The 15294-nt window shown below is 40.6% G+C and overlaps 1 protein-coding gene across 1 annotated transcript in view; it reads left to right on the forward strand.

Moving 5' to 3' along the window:
• Positions 1 to 7724: 7724 nt before the first annotated feature.
• Positions 7725 to 15294, forward strand: part of LOC103016072 (fatty acid-binding protein 12) — a 46833-nt gene continuing 39263 nt past the window's right edge. The window contains 1 exon segment of the mRNA XM_007185127.2: positions 7725 to 7836. Coding sequence (XP_007185189.2) covers positions 7725 to 7836 — 112 coding nt within the window.

The following is a 15294-nucleotide window of genomic DNA, read 5'->3' on the forward strand; positions in this document are numbered from 1 at the left end:
GGTTGCTCTTCATTAAACTCATGGTACATGTACCAGCTAGAAAACTCACATCTGAAACAATGACATGGATGTTTTGCTGGGACTGACCCATTCCCTCCATTGTGCTCTTTTTTGCTTGGCCCCAAACCCTTCCACCTTAATCCCTGTCTCGTCTTCCATTACTTGCTAGCTAATTCCCATGAAGGCATTAATTTATAGCAGCTTTAGAGAGTGATTCTTAGAATTAGTAAAGGGGACCCACAGATTGTTTTGCTGTGTTTCACTAAGGGAAAATACACTCTCTGCCTTTCTATCTTTACTACAACCACCAAGCCTTTGAGAATCACTACAGATGGAATTAAGCCTGGCAATTATACCACATGGGTAACTGTCTGCTTTATTTATCTGGATGACTGGTCGTGTGTCTGCAGCTGAGAGAACCAGACATTCCTCTCTTGTTTTACTCTCCTCAGTCATTCCCAGGAGGAAGCTCCAAGAGCTAGTGAGACCACAGTTTGAAACATATCAGCTAAATGACATCAGGGAGCCAATGGGGTGATGCGGCCTGACACCAGCTCTCTGCCTTAGAAACCAAACTGAGGGCTCTCAGGCTTCACTGTATTTGCTGGGTTTTCACTTTTTGCATATCTACTTGTCACACGGCTCCATCTGTTCTGAAACATAAGTGACAGCTAGGCTTCACCATACCAAGATCAGCTTTATAATAATTGGGTCATGTTGGTTCAGCTGAAAACCCTAGAGTCTGATAAATCTAATTGGGAAATATTCTTCAGGGCTCTGTAGGTCAACACAATACTTGTCAAGCTGCTACTAAATTTTGAGATAAGTATTAAGCACAGGGATCCACCTAAAGACAAGGTCCTACTTCAGCTCAACCAACGTTCTGAGCACCTAGTTTGTGAAGGGTATGGGCTACGCATTACAGGGATCTGGAGATGGGAAAACTGATCATTAGAGTTGATAACAAGAGCCAACATTTAGTGAGCACCTGGTAGTTAATATACGTAATTTAATTGAATTTGAAAAAGTTGAGCATAACTCACTTCTTACAAATAAGATAAAAGGATAAGAATAAGGATGAGGAATGGATAAGGAACTCGCCCAAGGCTATTTAAATAGGTGTTGGAGCTGGGATGCAAAGCTGCTGTCTTTTCCCAACTATGGTGCCACCCCCAGCACAGAGTGCAGTATGTGTGTGTGTGTGTGTGTGTGTGTGTGTGTGTGTCTCATAAGATATGTAAATCAATAACTATAATACCAAGAAGAAGAAAATAAAGAAAGTGTGATGGAAGAGAGACCAACAATGTGCTATAAAGATTTGGAGGAAAGAATTCTATTAGGAGGAATTGGAAAATTGACTTTTGAATTGAGTTAAAGCCCTTAAGGAATGGATGGAATTGGGAAAGATGGAGTTGAGACTGGCATACCATGAGGAAGAATCAGCCTGAGAAAACACCTGGAGACAGGAAAAGCCTGGTTAGTTTAGAGAAGGGTGAGAACTCCCATTTAGTGAGCATCTCAGGTAAGTCCAAGGGCCCATCAGGAGGACAACATTGTGGAGAGCCCTGGATGCCCGGCCAAGATGAGGAATTTCTCTTAAATTTGCTGATGGACTCTCAAGGTTGTTGGGCAGCAGAGAGACTGACAACAGTTGCATGTAAGAAAGTGAATAGCAGATTGCAGACAGGAGTGGTATTTAGAAAGCATGAAGGACAGTTAAAAGAGTTTTAGAGAAGTCCAAGAAAGAATGAGGGTGACTTGGCTGTGGGCATCAGGAACTCACAGGAGGGGGACAAATCCAAAACCCATTGTAGAGATATCTTCAGGACTTTGGCAATGATTAGAAAGATTAGGAGCAGATTTGGGGAGAAGTTCAGTTTGGGACATGTTGAGCTTCAAGCAAAAGTAGGAAATCTAGGTAGAGATGCTTAGAGGGCAGTTGGCATAGCTGCCTAGAGTTTGGAAAGAGAGGATTAGTAGAACATGAGAGATTTTGGCAGAGAGGTGATTGTAGACACTATAGGAGAATAGGTGATTGCAGAAAGGCATAAGGAAGCGATGGGAGATAAAGATCCTCATCAGAGGATCTTCAAACAGTGTGGGTCCATTCATTTGGAGATAGATTTATCAGGAAAGTTGATAGATGTAAAATGAAAACAGTGATGAAGAGCAATTTAATCCCATCAGAAACTAGTATCTTGACCTCTCAAAATACGATAATGGTTATCAACTATAAACACAATCTGACTATGGAGAAAAAAATCTAGGTGCAGTGAAAGAAGAGCTGTATAGAATCAACAAGCAAACTTACCTTTACATGTTACTGAATGCAGATCCTTGTGCCTGATGCACAGTGAGGCCAAACAAACCTAAATATTGTTGGAGTTTGGAACAGAGAAATATTTATTGCAGGGCTGAGCAAGGAGAATGGGTAGTTTGTGCTTTAAAAAAAAAAAAAAACTCCCAAAGGTTTTATTTATTTTTTTAATTTATTTGTCTGCAGCGGGATCTTCATTGCCACTTTTGGGATCTTTGATGCCACATGTGAGATCTTTTAGTTGCAGCATGGGAACTCTTAGTTGTGGCATAGGAACTCTTAGTTGTGGAAGGTGGGATCTCGTTCCCTGACCAGGGATCAAACCGGGCCCCCTGCATTGAGAGCGTGGAGTCTTAGCCACTGGGCCACAAGGGAAGTCCCTCCCCAAGGGTTTTAGCAAAGCACTTTTAAAGGCAAGGTGCGGGAGGTGCATGCCAATCAGCTCCTGCACAATTCTCTGACTGGTTGATGGTGATCAATCCTTAGGTGGCAGAAGGTCTGGGGGCTACATGCTCATGATCATCAAGTAGTTAATTTCTTCCCTTTGGTGGGGTTTTTAGCATCTATAAAACTCAGGAAATATACATCAGATGCTATTATCTAGGAACTTCAGAGGAGCTAAAGCAGAGGATATGGGGGATGGGTCTGTCCTGGGAAGGCCCCATAGGGTCCTGCTTGGCTATATACAGAACTCCACACACACAAAAGACTTAACAAGGAGGAAAGAGCCACCCCCATGACTTTAGAAAAGATTGGATGACAGCCTAGGCCTCTTGATTTGTGATATTCAGGATTCCCCTGGGTTGGTTTTTGTTGTTGTTGTTTGAATAACTGTCAGCCTGAAGTCCCCTCTTTTCAGCCTTCTCCTTTCAGTTTGTTTTACTATGACTTGTGTAATAGGAGCAGACACAGGCAATTCCTCTGTAAAATACAAATTTAAAGGGGAGGCTGAGACAGATCCACCCTTTTTCCTGCTTGCCCCAGCCCTGGATCCTGTTTCATTACCGAGTAATTACCTGGGCAGTGCTACAACCTGAGTGAACATTTACTCAAGCCAGAAGCACTTCAAATGGCAAGAGTATTCTTTCAATATTTACCGTTCTGCCATGGACAGCTTAGGCCAGAATGCTGCTAATGACTTTCACACACACAAAGGTTAATAGATTTGAATGATAGCTATCATGTTCTTTAGTCACTTGGTGAGTGGCAAATACTGCTATAGGGCATTTAATGATTGAGGATGTAACTACTATAAAATAACAAAATAACATCGTGGAAATCGACCCCTTTATATAGGCATTAGGTCCCACTCACAGCAGCACGTGAGAAAGGGCAGCTCACCTCTGTCCATCCTCTGCTCTCTACCCGCAAAGCATGAATGGCTCTTTAAGGAAATACATTTAGCCCAGAGTGAATATTGCTTTGGCTTCTTCCTGTTTCCTCTAGTTGTAAAATTCAGGAGAGGTAGCAAGTGAGAATCTGTTTCAAGATTTTAACTCTTCTAAAGAATCAGATCTTGTTCATTGTAGATTTGGTTTTTTTACCTACTCTTTAAGAAAATGGAAAGGTTGTATAACTCTAAAATAATTCAATTGAGCCAACCAGTAAGGGGTTGGGGAGAAGGATTTTGGAGTTCATTAGTCCCTGAGTTTAATTTTTGCTCGCTGATTTCATTATCACTAAACCATGAAACCAAGTTATTCTGGAGGACCAACTGTGGCAGGCTGTAGGTGCTGGGTTATGAGGATGAACAAGCAGGCACAGTGCCTGCTCAGGGAACATACATGTTAGTCGGAGAAGACAGGCAATTTAAAAAAATGTCATGATGAAAATCAAAACAGCCACTAGATTCAGAGTTCCCAGGTGGTCTGGTCAGGGAAGCTCTGAGGTACTGTGTAACTCTTGCTCTCTGAGTGATGCTGGCAAATTTCTTAGCTTCTCAGTTTCCTCATAGGGTTTTGGGGAGGATTCAGTTAAATGATATTTGCAAATCACTAAGTACGTAAGTCTGGCATGTGGGAAGCACACACACAATGAACATTACCTAATATTATTTTAAGCTCCTCAGTCACAGAATTTTGAATCATTTTGTTCATTTACTGTTGTATCCCCAGTACCTAGAGCTGTGCTTGACACATGGTAGGCACTTAATAAATATTTGTTGGCTGAATGACTTTAATGATGAAGAGAATCATAATGGGAAAAAATGACAACAGTGGAGATAAAATTAAACTACAAAAAGGATGCATAGGCTGCTTGATGGAGCCTTGGTAAATTGAATGTGACAAAGTGTAGCTTCTCAGGGAGAGACTAAGCCGAAAAGCAGAGTTAGTGGTCAGAAATTGAAATCCTAACTAATCCTCAAATCAAGAAATCAGATACTTCCTTCTCTCCTTTACCCACTAGAGGGAGTGTATTACTTCCCACAAGTCAGCCTTTGCCAAGTACATCTGACCCTGAAGCCCTTTAAGATGATAAGTTAATGGAACAATTAGAGCTGATGCTACAGCCTGTACGTTTTGATTTAACTAGATAGTTACAAAAAAAGGTCTCAGATCAAATCACATGGTAGCCAAAAGAAATGATCAAACTCAGAAGAAAAGAAAATCAAAGGAAATAATTTTTATTTCATTGACTGCAAAAAGAATAAAATCTTTAGTAACAGGCTGTGTATCTGCTCAGTTTTAAATCTTTAGGCACCCATATTACGATGCTCTAAAAATCATTATGCAAATGTTATTACTTGATTTTTTTAGAAATCAGTTTGCCAATGTTCTTTTTTTTTTTCACATTTTCTTGAATGCTTGATTCAGATAGTTTGTGAATCATAATATCTTGCTTCTCATGAAAACTTTCTCTCTCATATTCATGGATGGAGTCTGTAAAGTATGAATGGTCACTATGAAATCAGTGTTGAACATATGTTGAAATGGTGAGACAAGCAGCATAAGTAGAGCAGTAATCCTCTCACAGAGCCTGGTAATCCTCTGACCCTGGGGGGCGAGGAGACCTGCCTCTGTACAATGTGCGGGTGAAAGTCCCAGGGTCCTGCCTCAGGTGACTGCTATGTGACTTCCTGGAACTCTCTGGTATGACACACTGTTGCTTAAATGAAGATGATTTTATTATAAAAAGAACAATTTTTGAAATGCCTTTGGCATTTTATATGTCTAAATAGAATGTTGTCTGGAATTTTTCATGTTGTTTAAAATTTCAGAAACTCAAAGTTATCAACAAAAGTCATTCTATGGTTCCAATTCCAAATTCAAGGAGGCGCCTGTGTTAAAGTCAGCTGCCTCCCAAAAGGCTAACAAGAGAGACCCCAGTTGGAGCTGGCTTTCTTGTTAAGGTTTGATGACTGGGAGAGGGGAGAAGGCAGCCTGTCTTAGAAAATGCAGTTTGCAGAGAAAGTGGGATGTTTTGCTTCCCAGAGCCCAAAGAGATGGAGGTGTCAAGAGAATCCTCATAAGGCTTGGCGCTGCCTGAAAAAAAGAGAATGGACACTTTTCCCCTTAATTAGATATCTTCTTAGGGACTTGTTGATCGGTCCCATTCTCCTTACGCAGGGGGAAGGTCATTGGAGTGACCTGGCACTTAACACTCTGGGCCAATGATGCAACCTCCTTGTTTTCTCATTGACAAAACCAAGGGGTGACTCTATGAGCCTTTTAACTCCTCTACATAGTAAGTAAAAGACTTGGGGCTTCCCTGGTGGCGCAGTGGTTAGGAATCCGCCTGCCAATGCAGGGGACACGGGTTCTTGCCCCGGTCCGGGAAGATCCCACATGCCGCGGAGCGGCTGGGCCCGTGAGCCACAACTACTGAGCCTGCGCGTCTGGAGCCTGTGCTCCGCAACAAGAGAGGCCGCGATAGTGAGAGGCCCGCGCACCGCGATGAAGAGTGGCCCCCGCTCACCGCAACTGGAGAAAGCCCTTGCACGGAAACGAAGACCCAATACAGCCAAAAATAATAAATAATAAAAAAAAAAAAATAAATAACAGTGTGTGTGTATCTATAAGGGGTTAATTGTATAAAGTTCTATACTTTAAAAAAAAAAAAAAAAAAAAAAAAAGACTTGTAGGACTCATTATCCTGAGATGTGGACCAAGGTGGAAATCAAAATAGTTCAAAATACATTCAGTGGACTCATGGCTAACAGATGGGAGTGTAAAGAATAACGCAGACAGAGATGGAGAAGCGTCCGCAGAAACCTGTGTTGGAAGTGAGCCGGTTTCAGGACAGCTAGTTTGAGGAGAGACAGCTTGTAGTAAAGTTAAAGGGACAAATACTGGGGGCCGCGGGGGGGGGGGGGCTAAGGCTTTACAATCGTCGATTTGATAATTATATTTGAAAGCGATTCCTTTGGGATCTGAGAAAAGAAAGCACACAGGAAGGCTCAGGAGAGAGAGAAACAGCTGACACATTTGAGAACCAAGTACCAAAATGGGGTTGACAGTTGAGAGGTCAAAATTCAAATGTTAGCAGGTGTATGCTCCCCCTGGAGGCTCCGGGGGTAGCCTGTTCCTTGCCTCTCGCAGCTTCTGGTGGCATCCTGGTGGCTTCTGCTGGCATTCCTTGGCTTAGTGCCATATCACTCTAACCTCTGCCTCTGTCTTCACGTCACCTCTCCCTTGTGTGTGTGGAGTTCTCCGTCTGCCTCTTCTCTTACAAGAACACTTGCGATGGCATTTAGCGCCCGCTCCGATAACCCAGGATAGTCGCCCCATCTCAAGGTCCTGAATCGTGTTGGCAGAGACCTTTTCTTCCTGACTCCTGAGTGAGGGTGCGTGTGTGTGTAGATAAGTACCTTTTGCTCTTCAGTCAGTGTTTAGCTGACTGAGTCTTCTTGGGGCTCTAGACCCCCTTCTCAGAGGTGGAGAAGAATGGCCCTCGGCTGTCACACTATCGTTGATGACCACTAACCATCTGTGTGCCTCAGTCTGCCACCTCAGGCCTGTCCCTCGGGTTCCCCCGCCTCGTGGTGCCATCACTTGTGCAGTGACCTTGAAGTCACAGCTAACTGCTTACTCTCGGATCAGCAGCCAAACTTCTCTGATTCTCAGCTGTGTGAGCCCCAAAGTACACAGCAGCACAGAAGCCAGCCCTAAGGGTCCCTTAACAGCGTGAGTGCTTTCTTCGGGTGCTGGACCCTTGATCGCTGAGGTTCTCTGGTGCCAGAAAGTCTGCAGGACCGCAGGATCCTCTGCCCCAGAAGCTGATGTGCTCCTCTGGTAAACAATCATCCTTATCTCAGACATGGGGTTGGCTGCTTATCAGGCAGTTCGTTCACTGACCTCAATCAGGAAAACAACCGCTCATCTGCCAGGCCCTAGGAAAATTACTGAACTGTTTAAGACGGCAAAATCAATAGCCAAGAACTCTGTAGCTTGACCTTGGAATTATTACGATGACTGAAGACTCAGCCCACGGGGAAGACAATTGTGGAGTGAGTTCAATCATAAACACGCCAGGCCTGGAGGAAGAAAAGGGCAGGGCCCACACAAACACGGCTTTCGCTGGTGAGTCTGGACATGCCCAGCTTCTGAGGCTCCAGAATGAGAGCTGATCCAACTGAAGCAGGTACTTTGATGTTGAATTCCCAGACTCTGGTACTGAAGGTCTTCATTCCTGCACTCCCTTTCCTGGTTTGCTCACATTCTAACCAAGTCTCTAGATCATTGTCTACGTGACAGTATGATGTACATACATTCATGATGAAGATGAAGAAATATACATTTTACAATGAGAAAAACTACAAAGTGGCCATTTTGGATATGAATAATCTTCGCGTGACATATTTCTTAGGGAAGATTTGGGGCCAGTACACTGATGTTTTGTTGACTTGTTTACATAGTTCCTAGTTTATTCCATGAGCCCAACCCAACCTCATTTACTTTGCTATTTGGTGTGGTTTGGGAGCTTGAGCCTTGGGTGGAAGTGAAGTTACATGTTCTAGTCCAATCTACTTTAGATGGTAATCTCTAACCCCCGAAATGCCACAAACTCTTTTTTGTTTAGTTCCCCCTGTAATATACATGGTACAGTAAATTAATGACGAGGATCTGAAAATGGAAAGGATCATGGCTACAGGAAGGGCTTAGAATCATTTGAGAGAAAAGAGTAAAATGAATGCAAGATATTCCTATTATTCTACATATTCATCATATGAGTTATAAGCTTAAAGGTTGGTTAATGAAATCATATTATGTGTTCTAAAAAATAGTAAAAACTACATTTTTACTGCAAAGAAAAATACATATGAGAAAAATACATGGGAAAATGTATGGTTCCCATAATAATTAAAGAACAGTTTTTTTCTCTTCTATGAAAAGCTAACTTTTTGACATATTTAGAGCATAAATAAGTAAAGGGAATTTGTTTGCTTTTGAAAGTGAATTAATACATAGTTTGTCTATTTTCCCTATTCTCCCAATAAGTGAAAGCCTCTGTAAGTCTTTATTGGTTCCTGATCTCTTCTCCCCTTTATGAACAACTTAACCTCTTTCTCCCCCTTCTACTATCACACAGTATTTGTATTTCACCCTAGAGTTTCTGAGCTTGAGTTCTGGACTCAATCTCTGGATTCAAATTCTGGATCTACTCTTAGTCATATGATCTTGGGCAAGTTTCTTAACCTCTCTGGACTTTGGTTCCTTCACTTGTAAAGTGGGTATAATAATAGTATATACCTTAAAATGTTGTAGTAAATTAGTGCTGGGTTCATAGAAAGCTCTCAATAAGTGTAAGCTAGTAGCATTACTTTCTTTTAATATATGATATATTGTTTCTTGTATTAGACTGATTTATGTTTGTGTCCATCTCTCCCACTAACTTGTGAGCTCCTGAAGAAGACATGGGACTATCCTCTTCACCTTTATGCATCTCCCAGGTGCTGTGCACAGAGCATTATACACAGTAGATATCTAATAAGTGTTTGTAGAATTGAATTATCTCAGGCATTTGGAAAATCTATGCACATACTCTGATGTTTCAAATTAACATTCAGAAATTCAGTATATTGCAGAAGCCAATTCTAAAGGGAAAATGTCTCCTTAAAGACCACACTTGAATCATTTCTCCCTCCTACTGTCTACAGGCTCAAGCTTAAATCAGGCCTCTTACCTGCTGTTTGCATTGGGTCTCCAGACATGTCAGTGGGCTTGCTCATCAGCCCTGCCTTATACCACTGATAATGTCAGAGCTGATTCTCCCCTTGAGACTTATATCAGATCATGTCTTCCTGTGGGATGTATGGAATATTCCAAAGCAGCCCTCCACTTCGGTTCTTATAGTTAAACAGCTCTCAACTCTCTTAGGACCCAGTGTCTATCTAATGTGAAGTGGGATTTGCAAAGTTGAAATCTCATGAGTCCCATTCTACTTATCCTATAAACAAATAATAAATGTATAATACCATTTAATATGAAAGCTCACACAGCCACCCATTTTAAGCAGTAACCTTTGCTAAGAGATATGTTTTTTTTAAGGGTCTCCTCTGGAGGCATCTGGCTGAAACCTCTGAGCAGCTGGGGCAGGTAAAGGTGGGCATGTGTAGTGATAGTGGATCTGCTGCATAACTCTTGGGTCTAAGAAATGTCACATTTCCTTATTTGTTCAAAATCAAATCAAATCTGGTTGTGAGCTTTATCTCCCCAATCTCAGTCAGGATTGGGGGAATTCCTTCCATTTCCTGAGGGTCAAGAAGGGGGTGTTTCCACGGTTAAGGACAGTAGGGAATAGGAATTTTGGACCATAGTTGAAGTCCTCCTTGCTCAAGTCCTGCAGGTGGGCAGCTGCAGCCCCTCCAGGTTGAGTGGAGCTGTAAGAGCCCTTCAGAGCCGGCTCTCCTCCGAGCCTGCTACCCAGCCTTCACCTTGTGGGTGCTTCCACTAGAGCTCAGTGAACCTACTCAGCAGGAGACTGTGGACTTCTTCTACTCTTGAATACCAGCCCCTTCTCAATCTGTCTCAGCCCGTCAACCTCCTCTTGCCCTGGTTTTAGAGGTTTGCTTTCAGGTCACGCAGTTAAGACAAAGTGTTCTTTCAAATATATTCTCCCATTCAGTAGGTTGCCTTTTGGTTTCGTTGACAGTTTCCTTCGCTGTGTTTCACTGTGCTGTACACCTGCAACTAATACAATATTGTAAGTCAACTATAATTCATTTTAAAAAAGACCTCTTATTTCTTCCCAATGACAGAAGCTTCCAAGATGAAACTGCTTGGATAAAAAGTTAAGGAAGAGAGAAAAAATTTCTCACTCTGTCCTGAGTCTTATACAGTAGAAAGAATAAGATAGAGTTTGATACTTCTGTAAACTATTTTGCTATGTATTTGACTAAAGCCATTTGCCTCACTACAGCTTCTCTTTCAACCCAAACTCAGAAATGTAGGCAGAAAGGCCTGCTGCGACTAGCCAAATGGGCAGGGTAGGTGTCATCGGCTGGACTTGGGCCCAGTGTGTGGCTGAAAGGAGTTGACAGAACCTTGCTTTGTTTGGACAATGGAAACCTCCAAGGGACTAGATTGGGACCAGTATCTTGATTCTCATTGGGGAAGTATGTGCTTTTTCCATGGAAAGCATCCTAAAAAGCAACCAAGGAGGACCAGATTCTGGTCCTTCTTATCTTTGTTGTGATAAGCCTGCATTTTAGCCAATATTACATGTGTGTCTGCTCTATATAGAAAATAACAAACCAGTCCTTGAGTAGACCATTGCCCTTTTGAATCAAAGGAACAGGTTTATTTAATGGACTCATTTTGTTGATAACATATTCAGAGCAAAAATTTTAAGTTTTAGAGTCAAAATTCATCCATATTAGTTAATGCTCAGGAATAACTATGAATTAAAAAAAAAGTAAACTAGATTTCAATTTCAAGCATTAATAAATTGAACTAATATAGTAGTACCAAATTCAGGTTCTTAAATTTTTTCTCTAAAAAATTAAGCATACTTGTAATTAGAACCTGAAATTTTAATTAATTAATTAATTATTATTATTTATTATTAATTTTTTTTATTAATTCTGAGAATTAGGACCTAGCTTGAGTATCACTGGGAATTTGGGACAGTAAAGCTAGGCTTAGGTATATTTCTTTAAAAAAAAATTGTTTTTTCAGGGTATGGAAACTTTTCTTCTTCTTTCTCTTTCTTTCCTTTAAAAAAATTAAGATATAATTGACATATAACATTATGTTAAAGATGTGCAACGTGTTGATTTGTTTTTTGTTGTATTTTTTGAATTTTCTTTCTTTTTTTTACAACGTGTTGATTTGATACACATGTATATTACAATAAGATTACCACTGTCGGGCTTCCCTGGTGGCGCAGTGGTTGAGAATCTGCCTGCTAATGCAGGGGACACGGGTTCGAGCCCTGGTCTGGGAAGATCCCACATGCCACGGAGCAGCTGGGCCCGTGAGCCACAATTGCTGAGCCTGCGCGTCTGGAGCCTGTGCCCCGCGACGGGAGGGGCCGCGATAGAGAAAGGCCCGCGCACCGCGATGAAGAGCGGTCCCCGCACCGCGATGAAGAGTGGCCCCCGCTTGCCGCAACTGGAGAAAGCCCTCGCACGAACCGAAGACCCAACACAGCCAAAAATAAATAAATAAATAAATAAATAAATAAATAAATAAATAAGAAAATCCTTTAAAAAAAAAAAAAAAAAAAGATTACCACTGTCGTGTTAGTTAAAGCCTCTATCACATCACATAATTATTATTTCTTTTTTGTGGTGAGAACGTTTGAGATCTAGTCTCTTAGCAACTCCGAGATATATAATACACTATTGTTGACTATAATCATTATAGTGCATTAGATCTCCAGGACTTATTCTTATCTTAACTGGAAGTTTGTGCCCTTTAACCAATATCTCCCCAGTTCTCCAGCTCCTGGTAACCACCATTCTTTTCTCTGTTTCTAGGAGTTTAACTATTTTAGAGTCCACATATAAGTGAGACCATACAATATTTGTTTTTTTCACTGTCTGATTTATTTCACTTAGCATAATGCACGCTGGGCACAAGTCCATGTTGTCACAAATGACAGGATTTCCTTCTTTCTCCAGGCTGCACAGCACAGCTGCCCCCTCAATAAAGAATTATCCAGTCCCAATGTCAATAGTTCTGTTGTTGACAACCCTTGGTGTTTACCAATCCAGAGAAGAATATTTCTGTGACTTTAAGACAGCAGTTGCTGGGACTGAGCAGTTGTGTGGCTATGGCAATTCCAACAAGGATGAAGTCAGCAGGTGCCAACAGAATCCTCTCTATGGCCAGAAAGCTGACCTTTGTGCCATCATTTGAGGATACAGGAGGGACTGAAGTTAAAGGAATGAAAGTGTGAGATGGTCACACTATAAAAATATTGAATCACTAAGTTGTACACCTGAAACTAATAAAACATTGTAAATCAAGTATATTTCAATAAAACAAAAACATATGTACTACCAGGTGTAGGTGTCCCGTATAAGGAATACATCAGAATATTCTTAAGAATCATAATAAAAAATCATAACAGTAAAACAAATTAGAGATATTAAAAAGAGTTTACACGAGGAAGTGGGACTGAAGAGATGTTTGTCTGAAAAGTTTTGTTATTTTTTACTAGGAGGCCCTCAGTATTATTTTTTCTATGTGTATGTATGTTATACAAAATTAATACATACATATGTATGCTTATTAAACAAAATTAGGAAAGAAAGAAGCAAACATTTCAGTGCCCATTGTATTTTTTAACAGCTTTATTGAGGTTTAATTGACATTCAAAAAAGTGCAAATATTTAAAGTATACAATTTGATAAGTTGACTTATGTATACCCTCATGGAACCATCACTACAGTCAAGAGAATGAACATGTGCATCATTCCCAAAAGTTTCCTCATGCCCCTTTGTTATTCCTCCCTCCCTCCCTTCTTCCTCCCCACCCACCCAGGCAACCTCTGATCTATTTTGTGTCATAACATATTCGTTTTTATTTCCTAGAACGTTATATCAATGTAATCATGGTATATATACTCTTTTGTCTGCCTTATTTCACTAAGCTTAATTACACTCTAATTCATCTGTGTCATAAAGTGTATGAATAATTCACTCCTTTTTTTTATTGCTGAATTGTAGTTCATTGTGTGGATATATCACAGTTTGTTCATTCATTGAATTGATGGCCATTAGGGTTGTTTCCAATTTACAAACACTAGATATTTGTATGGACATGTTCTTTTATTTCTCTTGAAAATATTTGGGAATGGAATGGTTGGATTACATGGAAGACATATATATATTAAGAAACAGTCAAACTGTTTTCTGGAGTGGCTGTACCATTTTGCATCTCTATCAGCATGCGTAAGAGGTTCAATTGTTTTACATCCTTTCATATACTCAGAATGGTGAGTCTTTTTTTTCTTTTTCTTTTTTTAATTTGGCCACACCTGATGGCATACAGGATCTTAGTTCCCCAACCAGGGATCGAATCTGGGCCCAGGCAGTGAAAATGCCGAGTCTTAACCACTGGACCACCAGGGAATTCCCTGGTCAGTCTTTTAAATTTTAGCCATTATAACAGGTGTGTAGTGGTATCTCACTGTATTTTAATTTGCATTTCCTTAATGGCTGAACACCTTTTCATGTGCTTATTCACCCTTCTTGGTGCAATGTCTATGTTTTTTGTCTACTTTATAATTGAGTCGCTTGTTTTATTATTCTGGATATGTGATTTGCTTGACTCTGTTAAACTATGTTCTTTTTTTGTTGGCATTTGCCTCTTTTATTCTCCCTCTGCACAGCCTGGGAGAGTGAAATTAAAATATTATTTAAAAATAAAGTTAAATTGAACCCACTTGGCGCTAATCAAATTGAGCACCCAAGTCTTAGCCAACAGGCAGTTGCCTACCAACTTATGGGGGGGTGGGGAGTATTAATTTACAAAGCAGGGAGTGGCTGTCTTGGTTTTCACCGACCTCTTGGTCTATGGGCTGAAGGTTTTATACCTAAGACTCTTCAGGTGTCTCCTATGAAGGAAACAACAGGTGCGTTGAAAGGTTTTCTCAGGTAGATGCTGGGTTTGGATCAGATCAGATAACCAGGTCTGCAGTTGCCCCCAGGGAGCCCCTGGAAGTGCAGGTTCAGGTCTGAACTTGTGTGTGATCAGGAGACAGTAACTGCAGTGGCCCCACCTGTTTGACTTGGCAGGAAGTTCATGCTCTTGATTCTCTCCTCATTAATATCAAACAGTTCCCGGTTGATTCATCTCCTTTTAGGTTACGTGCAGATTTCTGGATCCAGGCCCAATTGGCCAGTTTGTCTATCATTCCTTATCAAACATTCCCTGCTCTTTTTCCTGTTTGTTTGACATGGGAATTTTGGAATTTTTTTAACCTCTTGTCAGACACAGTTTATCTAGTGTAGATAATTCTAAGATGTAAATAGGATCACCTAATGTTTTATAAATATCTTTTTTTAAAAATTTTTTTATTGGAGTATAGTTGATTTACAATGTTGTGTTAGTTTCAGGTGTGCAGAAAAGTGAATCAGTTATACATATACATATATCCACTCTTTAAAATTATTTTCCCATATAGGTCATTGCAGAGTATTGAGTAGTGTTCCCTGTGCTATACAACAGATTTTTATTACTTATTTATTTTATATATAGTAGTGTGTATATATCAATCCCAATCTCCCCATTTATCCTTGGTAACCATAAGTTTGTTTTCTACATCTGTGACTCTATTTCTGTTTTGTAAATAAGTCCATTTGTACCATTTTTTTTTAGATTCCATATACAAATATCATCTTAAGCATATTCAAGTATAAGACATGGCACAATTTGAATTATTAGCAAAAAATTTTAGGTACATCTGAGATTGTGAACTTCCTATATAGATTCGAGTGCCCTCTTCTGGACACCTGAGCAAACCAGACTAGACCTCAAGCCAATATCCTCCACCTCCCACCCTTCCCACTCCTCACCCCACTCCCCTC

This window comes from Balaenoptera acutorostrata, chromosome 17 (genome assembly GCF_949987535.1).
Source record: "Balaenoptera acutorostrata chromosome 17, mBalAcu1.1, whole genome shotgun sequence".
Lineage (NCBI taxonomy): Eukaryota > Metazoa > Chordata > Mammalia > Artiodactyla > Balaenopteridae > Balaenoptera > Balaenoptera acutorostrata.